Source organism: Plectropomus leopardus, chromosome 23 (genome assembly GCF_008729295.1).
Source record: "Plectropomus leopardus isolate mb chromosome 23, YSFRI_Pleo_2.0, whole genome shotgun sequence".
In the NCBI taxonomy this organism is placed as follows: domain Eukaryota; kingdom Metazoa; phylum Chordata; class Actinopteri; order Perciformes; family Serranidae; genus Plectropomus; species Plectropomus leopardus.
In genome coordinates this window covers 14913453-14936299 of record NC_056485.1, presented here as the reverse complement: position 1 = coordinate 14936299, position 22847 = coordinate 14913453, and the positions used below count along the sequence as shown (strand labels likewise).

The 22847-nt window shown below is 39.4% G+C and overlaps 2 protein-coding genes across 8 annotated transcripts in view; both read right to left on the bottom strand.

Moving 5' to 3' along the window:
• Positions 1-1023: 1023 nt before the first annotated feature.
• tox4b (TOX high mobility group box family member 4 b) lies at positions 1024-14462 on the bottom strand. 6 transcript variants are annotated; one of them, XM_042512204.1, is made up of 10 exons: positions 14347-14462; positions 9342-9410; positions 8570-8620; positions 6410-6697; positions 6068-6328; positions 4940-5260; positions 4069-4149; positions 3129-3770; positions 2860-3014; positions 1024-2277 (listed from the first exon to the last, which is right to left on the bottom strand). In XM_042512204.1, exons 1-10 carry the CDS (start codon positions 14350-14352, stop codon positions 2220-2222), a joined length of 1932 nt encoding a protein of 643 aa, XP_042368138.1. In that variant the 5' UTR covers positions 14353-14462; the 3' UTR covers positions 1024-2219. The 6 variants fall into 6 exon arrangements, with proteins under 6 accessions (XP_042368138.1, XP_042368134.1, XP_042368135.1 ...); XM_042512200.1 differs by lacking the exon at positions 14347-14462 and adding an exon at positions 11182-12294; XM_042512201.1 differs by lacking the exon at positions 14347-14462 and adding an exon at positions 11212-12293.
• A 1811-nt stretch (positions 14463-16273) lies between these two features.
• The window catches only part of LOC121961835 (solute carrier family 12 member 6-like), a 29634-nt gene continuing 23060 nt past the window's right edge, over positions 16274-22847 (bottom strand). Inside the window, exons 21-27 of one of the 2 annotated variants that reach the window (XM_042511873.1) lie at positions 22228-22397; positions 22000-22131; positions 20997-21104; positions 20692-20748; positions 18333-18568; positions 17727-17860; positions 16274-17646 (exon numbers count right to left, since the gene is read on the bottom strand). In XM_042511873.1, the coding sequence (XP_042367807.1) occupies positions 17555-17646; positions 17727-17860; positions 18333-18568; positions 20692-20748; positions 20997-21104; positions 22000-22131; positions 22228-22397 (929 nt within the window). In that variant the 3' untranslated portion in view covers positions 16274-17554. The remainder of the gene's footprint in view (positions 17647-17726; positions 17861-18332; positions 18569-20691; positions 20749-20996; positions 21105-21999; positions 22132-22227; positions 22398-22847) is intronic. The other variant, XM_042511874.1, reaches the window with a different exon arrangement.

Genomic DNA, 22847 nt, shown 5'->3' with positions numbered 1-22847 from the left:
GTGACGATTTCACACTTTGAAACTTCCAAATTCTGCATTTTTATCATTTACAGATCTAAATATTATATATTAAAACAATATCTAACTTAAAAAAGAAATAAAAAACAAAAAAAATTATTTATGCAAATCTTATAGCTTTGTTTTCTATAATTAACTAAGCAAACCACTGTGCGTGTTCATACTTTTTTAAATTTTATTTCATTTTCTTTTTATTTATCTGGTTTGTATCTACTTGTCTACTTATTTTCATGTTATTTTCTGTATTGATTACTGAATGTACTTGTTTTCAAAACTGTTAATAAAATGTTCTCTTGGTGCTCCTTATTTGTCTACCTATTTGTTTGTCCTTTTTGTTTCTGTTGCCTTTTTGTTGCTAAATCCTAGTTTTTGTACCTCTATTCCCTGATTTGATCTGTATATTATTTTTCTTGTGGAAAAAAAACCCATAACAATTATTAATAATTATTAATTATATAATAGCAATCAGCATCATCATCATAACTTTAGTTTTTTTGTTGACAGTAATATTCTTTAATATTTCTGATTTTTTATTCTACTTGGTATCCTATCAACTTTAATTCTCAACTGTTTATTTATACTTTTGCAGAATTTCAAATTATTTACAGATAAAATGCTTAATTTACTGTTTTTCACAAAGGACTCTATTTGTTCTGTTGGCAAATCACACGACCCATTTACAGAGGCTATTTCTTTAAAATATTTTGTAACATATTTTGAATATATAATTAGAATATTCATAAATAAATTTTTTGAAGAGAATTAAACTTTTTTTTTCAGGATTCAAGAGTTTAAATACCAAATGCAGATCAAGAAAAACTGATGTTCATCCAGGTTTCAAGGGGTTCATTTAAGAGCACAAACAAGTGTTGCGCTCACATTTTTTGGTTCAGTTTATATTTAGTCTCTTCCTGTTCAGAAATGAAAAAAAGTACATCTGTGAGATTCATCAGATAAATACCACTCCAGCTGCAAATGTGAGACCAAAATGTGCATCACCAAATGTATATTAAACATAAAATATTTTATTTCACCATTAAAAACATTTCCAGGATATCTACAATAAACCAGACCAGATCACTGCATCATTTCATTTGACCAGGAACAGTTTTTGTTTTTTTAGGAAGCAACTATTCCCTTCCTGTCAACAGACCTGAAAGCAATTTTATTAAATTAAACACAGCGGTGTTAAAAAGTAAAGCTTTTTTTTTAAAGATTGTATTCCCTTTCCCATTACAGTAGTGTTGTAGGAGCTGGTGTGTTTATTTCAATACTTTTCCACCAAATATGCACACAAATGTTCCTCATTAAACAAAATATGCAGCACATATTTAAAAAGCTCTTATGTTGCAGAGTGTTTCAGCAGGAGAGGAGAACACAGAACGCCAAACCTGAATTTTAGCACCTGTTTTCAACGTCTGAATTTAAATCCTTTCCATGACGGCAGATTTTTCCGACCAAAGTGGCTTCTAAAGGTGACAAACAGCGTTTGGCTGGTGGCAGATTAATTTCCAGTTTGTCCCAAAAATGGCTTCTAACAAACATTTGACCCTTTTATACGACTCCAAACAAACTCTGAGGTTGTTTGTGCTTCACCCAGATGTTGCGATTTAAAATCTGTAAAGCAGCCAACTGACCCCCCCCTCTGCGCCAAAGCACCCGCACATTACCGAAAAACATGAAACAAAAATCGCCTGTTTAGATTTCATTCACATCGATCAATCCTCAGTGTAACAGTAAAGGGAAAAGCACACACGTATGAAGTGGAATTTTCTTGAAATTAATAAAAATGAACTCATGATTCAAGATTTCCTTCCTTTTTCTTTTCAAAACAATTAAAAACACCAGAAGTTCATAAAAAATGTTCTTTTTTTTATCAAGTTCATAATTCACAATAGATTGGAAGTTTCTTCAGTTGTATAATTCATCCATCCGTCCTCACTGTTGAGCACTCACTCCCGCTGCAGGATTTCAAATAATTCAGCGTTTTTTCTGCTCGAGCTGTTTGTGCAGCGTCGATCGCAGAGAGAGATTTCAAATACTCTCCTGCGTCGCTCGCGTCTCTGTTCCTGCAAAAAACAAACCACTATGTGCCGATACCTGAGCCTGATCATTCATTCTTCTGTTCGTTTGCATTTTATGTGTCGTTCTCTGTTCTTTTCTGTCTGTAGTGCTCCTCCGCCGCCACACGTGTCCTTTCCCTATGTGACGGTGGTGGAGTTTTGCCCTCGGATGGCGCACCAGGCCATGAACACGTCTCTGTGGAGGAGAAAAGATAAATCAGTCAATTTCTGACGTGACATATTTTACGCAGGGTGTAAAGTCTGTTCAAGAAGATCTTAACTCAGGGTTCCTACAGCGTAAGGAAAGTTACATTTAAGACATTTTATTGTCACTCGAAGCAAATTCAAGACCAGTTTTACAATTACCAAAACTGAAGGGGGAAAAAATTACTGATTACTTATTATGGACAATTTTTCCCAAATATTTAATTCTACATAAAACATTTTTTAGGTCATGCTATAAAGTTAGACGATCTACTATAATATTTTTCACAATTTAAAAAAAATATTTTGCAAAGCAAAAAAATTCACTGAATTATCTTATAGAATATATCTGTAAATTAACTGATGATGGAAATAATTGTTGCTTGCACTCCTATTTATAATTACACAGACAACAATGATGAAAAAAATAACTATGACACACTAATTCGCCACACAATAAAAATAAAAAAAGTCCAAAAATGAACACCTGTCGCTCCTACAAACTGCTAAATGGCTGCAAACAACTTATGAGAGGCGGTTAAAGCGTCTCTGTTCTTGTTCCTGGTGTGCGTACCTGCAGTGTGTGGCGACACACTCATTGCTACAATACTCCTTGTCCCAATCTTTGCTCTCCACAGCGGGGTTGGTGCAGCCAGCGCGCACACAAATGTTACGGCTGGCGGCGGGGGTCACACTCGGGACGGGGGCAACGTTCACCTCAACCTCCATCTGAGAAAAAACACCAAAAAAACCACACAAATGTAAAGATATTTACCGTCTCGTTCAGAGCTGCAGATGCAAAAATGCAACAGGTCTGAAAGTGCACGATGCTGCTGAGCTCACCCCTTCCTCTGCCTCCGCCACTTCCTCTCCTCCCGCCACCAGACCAGCCGCCGGTCCCACCTCCACCGTCAGACCTGAGGACACTGACGTGGGTGTTTCACCAGCTGTCACAATGATCGGCGCGCTTGAATCCGACTGCCGTGACGATGGGACGACCTTGATCTGCAGCGGAGGTGGAGCCGTGGCGGCAGCTGCTCCTCCGCCTCGTGGTTTAGCCTGCAGAGGCGGAGGGGCCTGGGCGTGCACCATCTGCTGCAGCCGCGGCGGAAGAGGGGTGCTCTGCATCTGCTGCAGCGGCGGCGGCTGGCGCGGCGACGAGGCAGGCGTTGCTGTGACGGATACGCCGCCGGAGGGCAGCTGCGTCTGCTTGATGATGATCTTGGTGACGGTGGGCGGGTTCGGCGGGGTGGGAGCGGGCGCAGGTTGAGGTTTGATGGCGCCTGTGCGGGAGCGCGTGGTGACCTGGGGCAGGTCCAGGATGATGTTGGAGGTACAGATGTTGGTGATGGTGTTCTCCTCGGGGTTGTAATGCTGGGACCTGGTGGTGCGAGTGGCTAGGGTTGGGGTGGGCGTGGCTATGACAGCCGAAGCCGGGGCTTGAGGTGGAGGTGATGGGGAGGTGTCCATGACCTCAATAGGGGCCTGAGGAGAGGATGTTGGACATAATGAAGACATTTAATAGGGGCCGACAAAATATCAACCTGGCTGATTATCGAGCGAATATTTGGCATTTTGCTGATAATCTTACGGGAATCTGAAATCTTCACAGGAATAAAGACTTAATCATGATGAAATTTACAATACAGGTAACTGCAAATCTTACAGTTTGTAAGCAAAAGTGCAACTGAGCACATTAAAAGAGACATTAATGTAATGCAGCTACATACTGATTCAAAACAGCTGTCAAGTTTGACAAACAGACGATCCCTCAGAGACTCACCTGAGACGTGTGACCGGCTCTGTACTCTGCCAGCGCCTTCAAGTAGTCCTTCTTCGCTGCTTCATTTTTCCTTTTGTAAACCTGGAAAAAAAAGGGTGAGAATCAAACACCAAAGTTAAGATTTGGTTTAATTCTGACCACGTAACAGAGTCTGCGTTCAAGCAGCTGAGTTGACCCTTCAATACCTGCGCCGTCAACAGTGTTCTTGTGCTGCATTAACACACCTTTCACAGTGTTTTAAACTCTGAAACCTAAAAAAAAACTGGCTTTCAAAACACTGGAAAAACATAATGAGCAACTTGGCAAGAAATATACCGCAAACAGCAAAAAAGAAAAAAGTAAAAGGTGACATGGAAATGAAAAACCGAGAAAAAAAGTCCAGAAAACTGTATTTAGAATTCTCTTAATTATGTATTTAAAATGATGTTACAGGAAAAAAAAGAAGTAAATAATATTTTTTGGCACTTTCTTGGGAATATAATTTTTTTTATTTGTTTGTTTCCACTTAACATTTCTTTTTGTTTTCTTATTTTCCTGTAATTTCTTCTAATAACCTGCTCACCGCCCTGTAATGTTTTTTTAAAGAAAGCAAGCTAATTTGCTCAAGTTTCAAAACTTTACAAGACATCTTTATACTTGATTAAAACATCCTTTTTGCAAAGTATATCTGTTGAAATGAATGTCTAAAATCTTGTTTTGCCGGTTTGAAACACTCCGGTGGGATTTCACTTGTAAAAATGTATCGAATCTGATATTATTTCACATTTCCTTAAAGCTGAACTCAATCTACCCGAGTTTACGCACTAAAAAGATGACATGAGCAATAAATTCATGGACTTTCAGCAGGAATCAAGCTCTGTTTTCCTCTCACCTGTTTCTGCTCCTCCCCCAGGCTGTCCCACATGGACGCCACTATCTTCGACACCTCTCCGAATGTAGCGTTGGGGTTCTGCCCCTTAATAGCTGCCTGCGTGTCCCTGAAGAACAAAGCGTAGGCCGACACAGGTTTCTGAGGCTCGTTGGGGTCTTTCTTCTTCCTCCCCCTCTTCATTCCTCCCGCTCCTGCTTTCCGCCCGACAGCTGGGGAGACGCTGGAGGCCGGCGCAGAGAGCGTGGACTCGGACAGGGAGGGATCGAGGGAGATGACCCCGGGAGAGACGGCCAGAGAGACCGGAGACTCCACCAGGACGCTCTGATCAGAGACGAAAACAGCGATACGTGTTAGAATAAAGAAGCTTCTGTTTCAAATCATCTTTATTTTACGCGGCACATTTAATGTCGCTTCACACGATAAACTTGAACACAATAAGACTACATGTTTACATTTTTAAAAAAGGCAGAGGTATAAAAACATTAAAGTGACCCTAAAAAGGTAACGGGGCTTTTTACGCTGAAAAAGTGGATATTTTGGAGGTCCATGTTTTACTATAAAACATAATTTGTATTATCTATAAATCTGTCTATTATTTTCTAGACTAATCATTTGGGTTTTTCTGGTCTAAATGTACACCATGAAAAGTCATACCAAATTAGCAGTTAGCACTTCCTGTTTGCACCGTAACCACGAAGCTACAAATAAAAACCACTGGCTTATTTTTTGATGCTGAAGAAAACAGCTTAACGTGATAAATTTGGAAAGATCTGAAGGTATAAGGACAGTCTTTTTCTTCCTATGCAATCTGCAGAAAGTTTAAGTCACATCAAAGTAATGGTTTTATATCACGTCTGTGCGGACGCAACTGGACGCAAATTGCATAAAATGTGCAGCATGGTTTCACAGGCCTGACATTTTTTCTTTACACTATAATTTTGTTGTTTTTTTTACTTTTTGAGCTTTGATCAAATTTAAAGATAGAAAAAAAGTCTTGCTTATAAAGTTTGACACTCAAAAACTGCATCGACCAATCTGCTTCATTAGCACTGTGTGGTTGTTTGCGATAAACTATAATCAAATTCGGATTTTTCCCTTTAATTCATTATGAAAAGTTTTTAGACTCACCCTTCTAAAGTCATCCATGTCGTCATCTTGGAGCGAGCTGGTGGGCGACGCTGTGGCCGAAAGCGGGTTATCGGGCGACTGAGGGCGTTGCAACATGTTCCCGCCTCCCAAACCGAGCCCGAGTTGAGCGCTGAGCTCCGACTGGTCGATGGTGGTCAGCTGGTTGGATCCCAGCAGGCCCTGGCTCATGTCACCAAGCGGGACATCGATGGTCACCGGGGACGAGCTGCTGAACTGAGAGCCGATGGGATGACCGAGATCCTGGGGACGGAAACGAGATGTGAGCGAACTGAACTGGTGTTTGAGACTGTGACAGCTTCAAACAGTTAAAACTCTGCACACCATTCCCAGAGACGACCCCAGCAAGGCACTTCCTCCTGACTGGTTGATGACTCCAAGACTCAGGTGCTCCAGTCCCTGCGAAGGGGCGTTGACGAAAGTGGAAGCGAACGAGGGGTCGTCCCCTTCCACCACAGCGTTGCCGGGTACCACCACGCTGCCCGAGGGGCCGGTGTCCGAAAGCTCCCCGAAATGGGACACCACATCAGACACGGTGAGGGCCGAGTCTGGATCCAAAGAGATGGGCGGTATCTCGAACTCCTCATCGCCGAGGCTCGGAGTGTGGAACGTCTGGAGAGAGGATGGCGGACGGAAAGTGGAAGGAGAAGATGATAGAAGCAAAAAGAAGAGAAAAAAATTGTGAGAAATTGGGGTGGAGAGGAGTGAACGTTAATTTGGAGAGGAAAGTCAGAGAGCCACAAGAAAGTTGGAAGATTAGTCGGTCGTTAGCTTTCGAAAGCTTTCTCAAACACATTTATTATTTGGACAAAATATATATTTAAAGTTAATTATAATATTGACTTGTCTTTTAAATACTGTATGTGCGTGTCCGGAACGAGTCAAGTGTAGAAAGTCGTTTTAGCGCGACACCTTCAGTGTTCAGGGGCCTCTGTCACAGAGCGAGTTCAGCAGAGCCTCTGCTGCGTGCTGATAAATACAGCAAAATATGACGTTATTGGTACATTTTGTACTAATGTGCCACGTCTGCCTGCGGACTCACTGGCAGCGTCTCTCATGTGCAGCACAGCAGCTGGTTAGACGCAGCAACGATCAAAAACCCCTTTCACGCTGCATGTTAAAGGTGGCAATATTACGTCGTTATGCTGCCGTGAAATCACAGAATGAGGGGACAGAGTGGTCTCGCTTTTAAGCTGCTACAGGACGTACTAACACCTAAAAAACAGGACAGCCAGGAGGACAGGACCATGGGCAGGACAGGTGAGACAGTTTGCCGTGTTATGCTTGCAACCCGTCAAGGGACACGGGGTTTAAAGTAAGTGCCGACTGATATAACCGATATTTGGAACCAATATGCATTAAAAATAGAAATGAAAATCTTTCCGTCAATATTTAGAATTTGGAATATAATAAACTCTACAACAGAAAACTTTGTTCGAATATCTTTAGCAAATGTTTACTCGAAACTGAAACTTTCAACATCATATACAGGAATTCCCAGCAACTTCAAGTCAAGTGAAAATAATCTGTTGAACTCGCTGTATTGTATCATAATTACATATCTATCTATCTATCTATCTATCTATCTATCTATCTATCTATATATATAGTGTATATATACCTAATTTCACCTTAACCATTACATTTCATGTCATATTAATTACTCTGTTGCATGGGAACTCTTTAAATGTGCGCACTGATAGCTTTATTCGAGAATTCTGATTCAATTGAGTCAGTTGATAACCAGCTTAGTGATTCGAGTTATCCCGGATCACAGACGGCTCGGTGAAGCAAGGTAGCTCAAAAAGGGCAAAACTAAACTGAACTTGCTTTGTGACAAAGGCCCCACGTCGTGCACCAAAAACAAAAAAAGCATGCTATAACTCACAGCTGCACCATGTGCTCAGGTGACCAGTAGGCAACAGATAATGAGTATGATGATTGCAATATTTCTTAAAAGTATGTGCACAAAACCATCACACTGCACCACTATTTAATGTATGTAATATGTTTAAGAGTATGGGAAGGATATGTGATGACACTGCCATGCCTGCCCAGTGCTCTCGAACCTGTCTGCAGCTGTTTCACTCTTATATTCTTATAAATATTACTGCTGTAACGCCGTTTTGTAATGCACTCCGCTGTGGAGACGTTTCATTCCTCTTTTTGTGATGTTTCTTTCTATTCTGATCACAAAACAGCTCTTAAAAGATGCATAAATAAACTCTAATTAGCCTCAAACTCAGCGCTTCCGTGTACTTCTCGTGTCTGCAGCACATTGTAATGTCAAAGTAAAATCCCTTCCATTATTTCACCAACACTTCGGATGAGTCAGTTTTTCATTTGTTTTAGATTATACTCTGTTTGATGACTCACTCTGCAAAAAGTTTCATTAATTACAACTTTTTTTTTTTTTTTCCAAAAAGGGTCTGAATTTCAGCAGGAAGGGTAGTGAAACATAAAGTATTTATAAACAATTCATACTCCACCAGCAGATCCAGCGAGGTTGAAGAGGTCAATGGGTTTAGTGGCACACTAAAAAATGCGAGTACGTCAGTCAAGTGCACGTAATTACAAATGTCATGGGTCATATTTGTGGCAGTAAGACTGTTTTTATATGTTCTGGCATTAAATGATTCATATATATACACATCAAAGGTCTCATTTTATACGATTCACACATGAGAGAAATCAAATATAAAAATTAAAAATGATTGAAATGCTTGAAAAATGTCATCTGCAACTAAGATGCTTGAGTTTAGTTTGTAAAGCGGTTAACGCTGATTTCAGACTCTGCTGCATGAGCCTGATGCGCCCCATGTTTTGCCTCTAATGTATTACCGGTACATTCAAGTCACAGAGCTCAGCGTCCATTTTTCCTAAAACATAAATACCTGCTGATCTGTTCTGAAAAAAAAATAGAGTCCACTGCACGACTTAAAAAGGCTGCAATTTTTTTTTCTCATCTAGGAGGCCAGAGACACAAGAAAAAAAATATGTTAAACAGCATGCAATAAATAAAAATATTATTAATATCTAATAATGAATACTGAATTTTAGCGAAGGAATTTTTTAAACCACGGTGCTACGCGAATCCTGACGCATTTTATCTTGCAACTTGTAACTACTGTAACTCTGATATGATGTGAAAGCAGCTTCAGCTCTGTGACTGTAATGTATGGCAACACATGATGCGATTCTGCTCGATTGTAAAACAAAACTAAAATGCCAGATAATTTAAGATGTAAGGGCTCACCTCTGAAGAAGAGAGGAAGGGATGGCTGGACCCAGAAATTGTCAGGTAGTTATCACTGCCTCCGGGGAACTGAAACATTAAAAAAGGAAATGTTATTGTTTTAGAAGGACGGAAAAATGGTTCCCATATTCTACAAAACCAGACTTAATCTTCTCTTTTGGATATTAAAGGGATAGTTGGATTTTTTTGCAAGTAGGGCTGTATAAAGTACTTATCCATAGTCAGTTTTTTTTTACATACAATAGATGTCAATCAGCACTGAGGCTGCAATGGTATGAGATTTTCATCAATTCGATAACTGTCTCTGAAATTATCCCAGAGTCACAGTCTCACTGTAATACAGAATTATTATTACTATTAGTTACAATAACGCTTTACATCATACTTTACATAATAGAAAAGAATAGAAGAACTGATGGAAGCAGCAGTAGACCAGCAGCTCCTGTGTTCAGCGAGGTAAAATTACAGTTTGTTCTTTGTCAACGATGTCTGGTGGCTTCCCAGTTGGAACAGGCTGTCTGACGGTATGGCAAAGTGATGAAAGTACTCTCAATATTGTACACACTTGGAGGTACACTAATTTTTTTAAGGTGGCTAAAACATATTTTGCTGCTGACCCCCTTCACAGCAGTACACTGCTTATCTTCCTGGTGCTGAATGGCAGCTCCGCTAACACTGACTATGGATACCTTAAAACAGTCACGTCCAAAGTCCGGCCGAGGGGCCAATTTTTACTAATTTTAAATGGCCCTCGGCTTGTTGTTAAAAATACACTATGTGTTGCCATTTAACTTTGCATTGTTCCATTCACTATCACACACACTGTCGACAATGCACCAAGTAGGAACCACACAGGCAGAACTTATGTGTTTTCATAAACAGACAACAAATAAGCAAACGAACAGTAACCTAAATATTTCCTGCAAGGTAGCGGACATGACAACAGCAAAGTAGGGGTGTAAGAAAATATCGATACACTTGACAATCAAGATTTTATGTTTTGTTTTTTAAAAATCAATACAGATAAAACCCCTGACTGCTCGATAACAGCACTGTAATCTGTCTTCAGTCATATGACTGTTATTACAACATAACAACATAATCTTAGTTTATTATAAGAGTATTACATGGGCTGTGATAAATACAGATCCTACTGTTCTGATTGCTTTAAAAAAATTAACTTTCCTATGGTGGAGTGGTCTTTATTAGGGGTCAACAGATTACTGGCCTGGTCAATTATTGGGGCTGATATTTGACATTTTGCCGATTATCTGTATCAGCGTTTTCTTTTACTGATCACACATAAAATGAATTAAAAAGTGCAAAGAAACAATTTTTAATTCAGTCTCATTAACTTCTAATAATCAGTATCAGTTTCGGCCCTGAAAAACCAATATGGGTCGACCCCTTGTGTATGACAGTTTTCCTTAAAATGAGATATTACGATATAAAACCTTGCCTGCAGTATTGCAACATATCCAAATATACTGAACCATAACTTGTCTCGTGGCATGGATTGTATCGCCAGATTTTTGCCAATTCGGAGCCCTACAGCAAAGAAATGTTGAGTATACATGCAAATTCTTATTTCTTCAAAATGAAAACTCTGTTTGTCTCATTTGTATGATTTATTTTTTAATAACCCACATGATGTGAAAAGCAGCTGGCCCCCAGGTACATTATCTTATCTGGCCCCCATTCAAAAAAAGTTTGGACACCCCTGCTGTAGGGCTACAGTCATAACCAAAATCAAGCATTAAAAAAATAAGCAATATCAACACTGAGATGCGTTTAATGTCAGCTTTTAGATAGTAAATGCAAAGCCTATGTAAATAAGTACCATTGTGTCCCATTCATTAGATAGAGTCACCTTGTTGTCAGTGTCAAATCCATTGAAAGACTGCGGATCCAGGAACTCTGGATCACCGTCGTGCTGCCCGGTACCGTCCGTTAAATCCGAGTAAAAATTCAGGTCCATCTTTTCAACCGGGCCTCATATGTTAGCTATGAGGCCCCTCTTCAATTCAAGATGTTGCGCAATTAACCGAAATTTCTTATCCCGTGCCTTTACTTGAAAATGTGTTTGTTTAAATAGCTCGTAAATGGAGAAATCAAGCTCGAAATACAGAGAGCAAAAATAGCTGTAATAGCTGTTATTTCTTATCAAACAAGCTTTTGCACAGATGTTAGGCTAGCTCACGCGACTCAAATAGGAGCATGTGTACGCCAGCAACCGTGCCAAAATAACCTGCGAGCCGGCTGGCTAGCCACCGAGAGGTAACGTGGCTGCAGCCCGTCTTTCTTGCTGACTTGTCCTACCGCGGTTTAGCTTTAGCTGGCTTTGACGCAAGGCTGCGGTGCTCCCCACTTCACGACCAGCCTGCTGGCGCCCGTTTGTCTGTCGGTCCTCAAAGGTAGCATCCAGTCAACGGCCGCTAACGACAGCAGACACGGCCGACAAACACGCGTTTGACGGGCTAACGGTTGATGTAGACGGAAAGAGCCGGAAAAACGACAATGATCGTTTCAAGGTGTCTGACAGCAGAGGGAGGCACGCAGGCGGACCAAATCCCCGTTTTCGCTTCGTGTTGGCCCGGGCCAGGCTGATCAATGGATCCCGAGCTACGGATCGAGGATGGGGATGAACGGAAGACGTCAAGCTCCACGAGGACAACACCGGATGTTGAGCAATGCGGGTTCCAAACTAAAATCCGATGGATAACTTTGTGTTTTTCACGATTTTAGTTAGCTAAAGAAGCTCAATTATGCTCATTTTAGGGGTCATATTTGTATTTTTTATGCTTTATTGTTCAAAAAATACATCATGTATCTCATACTGCAGCACCACTGTCTGAAAAGGACTATAAAGATGGATGTGTGCTGGTGACGTAATTCGGAGCCGGAGTCTGCGCAGTAGCGACCTCCGTGGTGAGGGAGTTCCCACCAAAACACAGTACGACCAATCACGAGCGACCCCATTGAACGCAAGAACATGGATTGGCTGTAACAGTTGTCAATCAAGGCATAAAATCAGCTTGTTTTAGAATTCAATAAATCACTAAAACCGATCTAATTATAAAAATGATCACATGAACAAACATCTGGGTGACAGAAATCATATTTGGGGAAACACGTATTTGGTGTTTACTTTAAGTTTTTAATTTGGCCTATGTCCCGTTTACTAACACAGAGAGGCGGGCTTTACGACCTATACTGCAGCCAGACACCAGGGGGCGATCAAAAAGCTAAACTTTGGGAGAACTGTCATGATGTCTATCTTTATATATAGTTTATGGTACTGTGGTGAAGGGATCTACAACAAAACAGATTTTAAGTGACATTTACATCGCGTGTAAAAGGCAGGAAATTCAGGCCATTATGCCGCCTCGCCATTCTGTACATAACGTCAGATCGCAAAATGTGCTCAGAGAGTGGTCAGGCCTTTGAGCCGGGACAGGAGGTGGTAACGGCCGCAAAACGAGCTCTGTGTAAAACGTAAAGCAGGAAAGATGTAACCATGGGAGGCACGGGCATGACGTTTTGACTACATGTTCATGTGTGCAACCACACCGCAGGAGATATAAAGAGCAGCTGTTAGCTAGTGGCTAATTAAAAGAAGAAGATTGGCGGCCATAAATGTCCACAAACTAGGAAAACAATGAGATCCAGGAGCTCCTTACCCTCTGAACAGAGGACAAGATTAGCCACAAAATAACAGAGAAGACAAATGACTGTGATTGAGATTTTATACCTTTGTTATTGTTTACATTAGAGTGAAATGATGCCACCATTATATGGCTCTGTGTTAAAAAGTAGTAGCGGTATAAGGGGGTGATTTTGTTACCCTATAGCGTGATCTCTGTGAAAAAGCAGCTTTAGACACCTACCTAGTGTACAATATACCTAATTATATTTTTTTTAATTACTTACCAAAATAATTATAATTTTTAATCAAGTTTTCAGGTCATTTCTTGCTTTGCTTTTTGTTGGTTTTGTTTCTGTTATTTGTTTGTTTTGTTCTGCTCTTTTTGTCTGTGTTTAGATTTTTGTCAAATTTTCATGTACCTCTCACAGATTTCTAGCTAACCTCTCAGTCTTGCTTTCAAAGTATTAAACAAGTAATTTCATTTTATTTCGGTTTTGGGTAAAAGGCTTTACATGCCAGTCCCATACAGACGCCTGTCCCAAATATAAGCCTGCTGAGTTCAAATAACCCATGCTTTTAATTGAAGTTTTACGGTGTTACTGTTAAGACTGCAGCCTGAAATTATCCAAGTAAAAAATACTTGCACATTTACAATACTCATTTTTGCGTTATCCTTTTATACATTCAAAAAAGTAAATGGAAGTCCTGGTTTTATTCTGAAAGCCACGACAGGAAGCCGCCTGTCGGTCTGATTTTCTCGCCTTTAATCCAATCGACAAACGAGTTTCGTTAACTGTATTTCAGTCGATAATTGCAGCTTTAACACGCATCGGACACGGAGTTCAGCTACGACCAACACATGATTATGTCGCCAAACATACTATTTACAAACTTTTAACACATAAAGTAACAGTATTTCAGCTTTTAACAACCGACAGGAAGCTTATGTTACCTCCTGTTCTCTTCAGTGGTTCGGTCCGACTCAATCCTCAAACTAAGCAGTAAATAAAGAGGACCATATTATTTCAATAGATTACAATTTACGTTAAAAAACAATTAAACGTCTACATGAGCGATTTCGGAGCCGGTTGGTAGCTTTAAACACTTTATATTCGCGTATGATTTTTAATTTGACATTAGGCGCACTAACGTTGTCTGAAACCCGTGTTTGAAGGGTTAAATCGACGAAGCTAAAATAAATCAAGCTATTTAATAAAGGGCTGATAAGTCAAACACGTCCGCCATCATTGTTGTGTTTGTGACAACCAAAGATCGTGTGTAATAATTTATCATCACATATGAAGAAAACGGTGATTTTTATTTATTAAGTGAAAAGTCTCTGATATCAGCTACTCTTACCTCCATGCTCACCCCCGAAATCTGATTAATGTTTTGTTTTTAATCCCACTTTTGCAAGTGAACTTCGCCCAGAATTGATTTCCTCAAACATCACAAGGCACCGGCTCCCGGATTGTACGTACAAGTGGAAATGACGTAATCACGCAAAAGGAATGTCACGTTGGCATTCCAGAATAAAAGGCGGCTCATTAATTCTCTTCTAATAAATCTAATTAACATTATCTCAAAAATGTATCTCATTGAAAAAAAATGCTTTTGAAATCTCTAATTTTCTTTTCTTTTTCTTTTTTTAAAATGACCTCTCAATCTTAAAAATTGCTGTTTGAATCTAAATTTCACTTTTCTACCTTAAAAAAAATGTCCATTCATGTAAATCAAAAATTTGATTTGCCTCATAGGTGTGACTTAAAATAAGAGATAAAAAATACATTTCTTTATCTAATGATTTTTGCCTAAGTAAGTCATCATTTTTAATTTTACCTCAAAATACTTTTACATTTTATAAATTATTAATATATAGAATTAAGTAGACAAATATAATCAGCAAGGTTATCCTTCATATATATATATAGAATTTTTTAAAAACAGAACAATCACAAATTTTATAACATTTCTTTCAAAATTGCTTTATTTCTTCCTGTATTTTTTCAAGCAAAGTTTTTTATGATTCCTTTTTTTATATTAATGTAATTAAAAAAAGATAAAACTTGGGATTTTTTTTTTTCGTCTTTATGTACAAGCAAGAAAAAAAAAGTTTAGGAAATAACAATGAACATAAAAGAATCCCTGCACGATAACACTGTAAAAAAGAAAAAGCATTAGAGTGGAATCAAACCCCTCCAGTTTACAGTTCCTTACTTTAGCAACAAGCTCATGTTCTCACACACACACACACACACACACACACACACACACACACACACACACACACACACACACACACACAGACGCACACACACAAAAACAGAGCAGGATGTCAGCAGGTTTAGTTCAGGTGATGGTGAAGTGGAGTTTCAGGGCACAAGCTCAAACTACACAGTGCAGCCAAATATTCTCATAAGAGGGAGTGGAAAACACCATAACAGACATCTATCACTCACACACATACATACACACACACACACTTCTCACCAAGTGACAGTGAGATTTTGACAGCATGCAGTGCAGTGATCCTCTCCACGATGGTCCAGTGTGTCAACAACCATAAAGTCCAGTCTCACTTTTTCACACTCTACACTGCCATCATTTATCCGGACACACCAACATGACACAGCCAGTTTCCAGCATGACACAGAGAAGACCTCCCACAGTTACTGTAGAGTTGGTTTAATTTTGGTTTCCTGGGATCTTGGCTGACGTCACAAATCCATAAATGTGGAGCAGAAAAACATCTCCCTCCCCTCTTGATATAAATAGATTGCCATTTCCATCTCACTGTTGACTCCTGTAATATCAGAGCACACTGCTGGTGTTCAACTGTTTTGCAGATAAATATACTGTATGTGTCAGTAAATCTGTAAATTTGTTTTCATGAGACTGTGGAGTAGCAGGTATATAGAAGCCCATTTTTACCAAGAAAAAAAAAAAAAAAAAAAAAAAGAGTGACCGAGTCAGAAACATGCAATAAATATTAATTCTTAATATCTCAGGAATTTGTTTTTTAGGGTTGTTGGGATTTATTCTTTTTTTAAACTTTTTATTTAAAAATTATGGTTTTAATCTAAAAAAATTCGATTTTTTAATAAATAAATAAAATAAACAAATTTTATCTAATTTGCATTATCTAAAAAATGCTATTTTAAAATCTTGAATTTATCTTTTAATCTTAAATTTGACTTTGTTAAAAAAAAATGCTTTTCAATGTCAAATGTGACTTTTCATCATAGAATAATTTTTAAAATTTCAAATTAGCTGTTTAATTAAAAAAAGAGGCTTTTTATTTTAAGAAATTAGAGTCATAATTTTGACTTGAGTAAATCAAACATTTGATTTACCTCAAAAGTATGACTTATAATACTTATGAGGTAAAAACAGATTTCTTTATCTAATCATTTTTGCCTTAAGTCATTATTTTCATTTTTTATCTTCAGTTTTTTTTTATTTAGGAAGTCAAAATTTAGACTTTTAAAATCTTTGAAATTAATGATGTGGCCTTAGTGGGATAATGACTTCATTTCATAATTTTGAGAAGTCAACAATAAGTTGTTTTTGAAAAATAGTAAATGAAAAATTTGAGCAGTTTCAATTTAAATCCCAATTAAAATTTCATTTATTTTTCCTGGCAAAAATGGGCCTCCACACAGGAGAGAAGATTCTTAGAAAAAGCAGCAAGTTCAGACCAATACAAGAATTAAAAGATAAGTCAGTCTCTCTAGTGGATATCGAACAAAAGGAGGCCGCTATTGATATGCAATTAAACGATGACCATTTTCCCCTATATCTCCTAAAATGTAACATTTTCAAGTAAGGAGACAGCACAGACGCACACTGATTTTCCTTAAATAAACCAGTAAGCAGGTTTAAAACTAGAGGCTCCTCACTTCCTGTGGCGCAGTGTTACGTTTCCTGTTTTATACAGTACTGTAATAAACTTCACAAGGAGGAAAAAAAAAAAACAACCACAAAACAAAAAAACACTCAGACATTCAGCCTTTTCTCAGATCACTCACATTCGCTTCCAAAATACATTCTGTACAAAAAGCAACCCTGAGTCTCGTCAGTGGAACGACTGCTCCGTTTCTGGGACGCTTCACAGCCTCTCGCGCTCTACATTTGATATTTCCTCTCATTCGCTGGTCCACCAGCCCGGACACACCGAAAACAACACTGGTCCCCTTCTCCAACAAACCAACCCTCCCTCAGGTGGATGACTTTCTCACACACACACACAGACACACAGACACACACAGAGACACACACAGCTGATCACACTCTTTTTTTTTTGCTCGTTCGTGGTATTGTGTTGGCATTTCTGTAGCTTGACATAAGTGGAATGGAAACCCTGAAAGATGAAAGTAAAAGGGCTGACGGGGGTGTGTCGGGGGGTGTTGGGCGTGACGACTGGCGCTGCAGCCAATGACAGTCTCTCCTTTTGGGGCCCACGCCCCCCCCCCCGCCCCCAGGACACACAGGCCCCCCATCGTCTCCCTTCGCTCACTTCTGCGCAACTGGCTGCGTCTTTAACGCCAGCTTCCTCTGTTTTGTCCAATCAGGAGTAGATGGTGATGACTTCACTTCCTCCACCTCTGACCAACAGGACGCGCTCCAGTCCCTCTGTTAGGACCTCGAGGAACTCCATGTCTGGTCAGCAGGTTAAGGATGACTGAAATACGGAAATCATGTACTTATTAAAGAATGTAAGCCTCAGTGTTTAAGGATACAGTTCTCGTCTCCGTCCGGGTTCCTCGGCGGTCCCGGCATGTTGTGGGGGACGAGCCGGGCAGCATGGGACTTGTTGACGATGACCTCGTTGAGCTTGACGGCGGTGTGCATCCGCCTGACGTTGGAGTGGTCCCTGAGGGAAAACGAGATGCACTCAACAGACTGTTTAACCCTTTAAAACCTGAGCACATTGGTTGGAATTCTTTCGAAACATGGCAGGAAGGCGATGAGCATCTTAAAAAAATACATGTCCCAAAAAACAGCTAGAAATTAGTCACAAAATTGTTAGAAAATTACATAAAAATAAGCCAAAAAAGCAATTAAACAAAAACAGAAAATTACCCCAAAAAGTGTTGAAAAATGTATGTATATATGTAAATTCTAATTAAAACTATAGTTTTCTGGAAAATTTTCTTTTTTTGATCATTTTCTAATAACCTCCTATTTGAAAATAAAATTTCAGGACATTTTCTTGTTGCCTTTTACAAATTTCTTGACATTTTTTCCAAGTTGGTTTCACTATGTTTCCCCCCCAAAGAAATTACACTGGTTTCATGCGGTAAATGTGCTACGCTGCAAAGAGAAATCGTGTTATCTGCGCTCACGGCCTGATGCTGAGCATGTCTCTGAAGCCCTCCGGCGTGGAGCAGCCAGAGTGTGTGGCTCTGTACTGCGACGTTTTCTCTTTGGTCCAGGTCATCTGAACTCGCCGATGATGCTCGGTGCTGCCTCCGCCAGCGCTCGTAGCCCTCTCCCGCTCCCCGCCGTCGGTGTCATCGTCATCGTCTGATCCGATGCTCGTCAGCCGCAGCATGGAGTTACGGTCTTTCACCAGCTGCGCCTGGTTTGGACACAAACACATTCGCTCTCATCTTGTCTCGACTTTAATTCTACTTTATTTGCTTCCTCGTTCTTCTACACATCTGCTCTGCCTTCCCCACCGTCTCTCTCTTTCTCTTTGTACCTGTCTGTCTCTGTTTCCTTTGGACGTGTTTGAGGTGTGGACTCCAGTACTCCAGTACCTGGGAGAAAGATACACCTACAGACAACACAGGGTCACCTAACTTGCTAATGCAAAAGACAGGCTGCGTCTACTCTATCCGAAGCACTGGAGGACGACTACAGGGGACAACATTAGTGCTCCTGAAAAGACCTGAGTCAAATGGCATTGGAAACTCAGAGGTGAGTGATGAAAAGAGCAGCGCAGGAGGTGAAATGACAGCAAACATCTTTACTGCCCCTTTTTTAAAGTCCAGAGAGAAGAGTAATAATAAAAGCACATTTGACCCAGATCCACAAACTTTATTATTGGACAAACTCTTAAATGAATCCTTCAGATAAAGAACATTTTAAAACTTTTACATTTGAAAATAACATTGAAATGTAAAATAAATTAATTCTCATTTTGTTTAGTCAAAATTCAGACACTTTTCACCAATTCACTATGCCAATAAGCCACTAAATGTGCATTTATTGGTGTATTATCATTGGCATACTGATGTTTAAGGCTGCACGAAAACACACTGACGCTGTTGTCTTTATCTGAGGGATTGAGGGTATTCACTGATCTAAAATCGTGGGATTAAAAAAGTCTTCGCTTTAAAGCCTAGTTCAGACCAAAGATTTGGGACAAGAAGTTTTAGAAGGTTGCAGAGAAAAGTTCAAGTCAAGTCCGTCAAATTGACAGAGTTTTGGATGGAGGAAAAGATCAATTAGTGCTTTGTAATTCTTGTTTCTGTCTGATGAAAATAGCACCTGAACCTTCAAGGAATGCAACGGTTTCAAGTGTCTAACTGTCACTATCTTCAATCAGACTTTAAGACACTACACATTATATCCAGTTACCAAAAAAGCCTGAAAAGCCAGAAGTTAGAACAGAAATACAGAGAGTCGTTGCAGTGGAGATGATACACCGTCTCGTGTAGTCACACAGAAGTACACCAGCAGGTTTCAGAACGTTGCAGAGCTGCCAACTGCAAGTAGTTGCAAGTTTCAACTTGTCTCATTGGGAAACTTTGGTCTGAACTGGGTTTAACAATGTGTCCAAAAGTTCACTACGTCTAAACTGCTCTACATCATTAAATACTGCTGCTGTCTTTACTACTGTTTAACCAGTAAACTTACATCATCAAAACTCCAGCGAACCCGCTGACGACCCCAGTGAGAAAAGAGATGAACACCAACTTTAATAATAAAGCTGGAGGGGAGACGCTGATCCAACTATTGATTATTAAAAAAAGATAGCTTTTTGTGTTCCTCTTGGGTGTAAAACACCTGGATTTAACTGACATAAACTAAATATGTAGTACTTTTGGCCAATTTCTGTATTCTGTTTCTGGTTTTTTTTTAAATGACATTTAAAATGTTATTTGTGTAATTTCATCTGAGACAATAATAATGTTTGGGATTTCCATAACATGGTCACTTTTTCTAAACTACTTTACAAGAAGATACTGAGGTTTTTTTTTTTTTCATTTTAACCCTTAAAACACCTTGATCAGCATCTTTTTTTGTACTGCATTTTACTAGTATTTAGAAAATTGGTTTGATTTCTTTAAAAATACAGGAAAAACAACACGATGAGTAACTGGGCAGGAAATGTCCCGAAAACTTCAAAAATTAAAAAGAAAAAAAAAATCAAAAAATTAGCAAAGGAAGATTATAAGATATGATCCAAAATGAGGGAAAATGTCCAGAAAACTCTAATTATATTCAAATTATAAGTAAAAGGGGGAAAGCCCTTTCTTGGGGTCATTCGCTTATTTTATTTTATTTTTTGTACGTTTGTTTTTTTCTCATTCTCTTGGATATTGTCTAGTAATGTTCTTTGGACATTTGACTAATTTCTTGCTAATATTTGTGCCCTCTTCCTGTGTTTCTGAAATAAGTCAAGCCAATTTGCTTATAACTTTTCAGTTTGATTAAACTCATGACCTCACAGCTGGTTGGAACCACTGTCCTCACCTGAGACCTTGTAGCTCCACCTGCCTCTGGCCTACTGCTGCCGCTACCAGGATTTCCCTGATAAAATGATGCACGACAATCACAGACAGATCAGACGAGTAGGTCATGGCTAGTCTCGCATTGGCTTGTCTACAACTGATGTTAATAATGACCCAAATACTGCTGATAAATCATTCGGTAAAACTTTTAATCCACTGCTAGGAATAACAATCATGAAACATCAAACTAATGATGGTGACCAGTCAGTGATCTTTTTCTTCATGCACAACAGAATTAGCGTCCGTGCGCACTTGGCCTGAGCTTACCTCTTTTTCCCGGTCTGATTTAGACAGTCGCATCTGTCTGAGCATCTGAGACCTCTGCTCCATCATCAGGGTCCTTTCATAGGTGTACGCACTGATGTCACTGTCATGCTGAGATGAGACGAGAGAGAGACATCGTGAGACATTAAAGAAGTATTTCACTGCTGCTTCACACACACATCTTCTCCCCAGCAGCACAGGTGGTCTCTAAAATCAGCACTTTTTTTAAGATTAGTGTCATCAATTCAATATCTGACAACATGTCTCCTCTTCTGGTCCTAAGTTCTAACGTTGAGTAATGGTCAGAAAAGTTTATTGTGTTGTAAGTTATTATGTCACAGTGACACTGACCTTTGAGATTTTGGATATAAAATGTCATCACTTCATTTTATTATATTAGGCATTTGTGTGAAATGTTGTCAAAACTGGCATGTGGATTCTAACAAATTCTAATCAGTTCATTGATGAGTCTAAGTGGATGTTTGTGCCAAATTTGAGGAAATTCCCTCCAGACCTCCTTGGAATATCAGTCTCAAGAATGAGACGCATGAAAGGTCAGTTACACTGACCTCCAACCCACGATATTCTAATCAGTTTATGGTTGAGTCCGAGTGGACGTTTGTGCGAAATTTTAGGTCCAAATGGACGTTTGTGTCAAATTTTCTTACCTCAAGCAGCTCCTAAGATATCATGTTCATTAAAATGAGAAAAAGTTGGTCACATTGTGCTTAAATTTTGACATATGATGACCAAAATCTAATCAGTTAATCTTTGAGTCCAGTGGGTGTTTGTGCCAAAGTCAAAGGAATTCCCTCAAGGCCTATTGCGTTCACAAAAATGGGACAGACAGACATCCCAAGAACTTAGTGCCTCTGGCTATGTCTTTTGCTGGTGGGGAGGCATAAAAAATCAAATAAAATCATGACAGCATGGAAAAAATAATCAAGATTTTACAAAATTCTTATTAATGAAAAAGTCCTGAACCCTTGTGTTGTGAAAAACATACCATTTCAACCACTTCCACCTCAGCCTCAATACGTAGGTGATAAAGGAAGGTTGCCAGATCCTTCTTCATCTGGATGGAGTTATCCTCCATTTGGGCCACTGTGAAGATTCGCATCCCACATTTGCGCCACACCTGAGGAGGAGAAGACATTCAGATAATGCAGCATGATTGTCAATATAGGAAAGACTTTAATTTAACTTCTAACGACACAGAACAACATGCTCCTACCTTGTGTTGGCGCAGCAGGAAGGGCAGCAGCATCAGCATCCCTCCATCGTGGACGATCCACCAGACATCTATGTAGCCCTCTGTGCAGGGCTCGCTGTTACTGGGGAACAGAGAGATGTTTTTGGGCACCAGCAGGGCCAAGTGGGCTGCTGTTGTCACCCGTACTGTGTCTGGAAGGAAGAGAGGGGGCGCTGTTAGCCTGCTAACTCTGATACAAAAAACTATGCCATCAGGAAATAAGATTCTTTTTTTATCTTAGTTTTTATTTCTGTTTCAACAGCTCATACGATCATATTCTCAATCTTGTGTTTTTTTAATGATGCATCTACATAAATTATACGTCATTTCACACTAATGGAATAAAACTTAGAAAATTATAATAATAATAAATAACTATAGTAGTGGGATTTAAGCTTTAAGAACAGAAGTACAAATCTGAAGAACAAACAAAAAGAACAAGAAAACGAACAAGAAAAAGAAAAATTTAAAAAATAGGAAAGGTGGATTGGGTTAAGGGTCACGGAAAGGGAGTTAATGTGTGTGGAGCTGTGAGTGTAAGAGTGTGTGTAATGAGACAGGATGAATCTGTTCAGGCTGTGTTAGAGAGAGGAAGAAAAGAC

Coding starts and splice junctions, on each gene's coding strand:
- tox4b (XM_042512200.1), bottom strand. CDS start 11,319: ATGGACCTGAATTTTTACTCGGATTTAACGGACGGTACCGGGCAGCAC. Junction 8,621..9,341: donor CCTTCCTCTCTTCTTCAGAG/GTGAGCCCTTAC, acceptor CGCATTTTTTAG/TGTGCCACTAAACCCATTGA. Junction 6,329..6,409: donor TGGGGTCGTCTCTGGGAATG/GTGTGCAGAGTT, acceptor TTCCGTCCCCAG/GATCTCGGTCATCCCATCGG.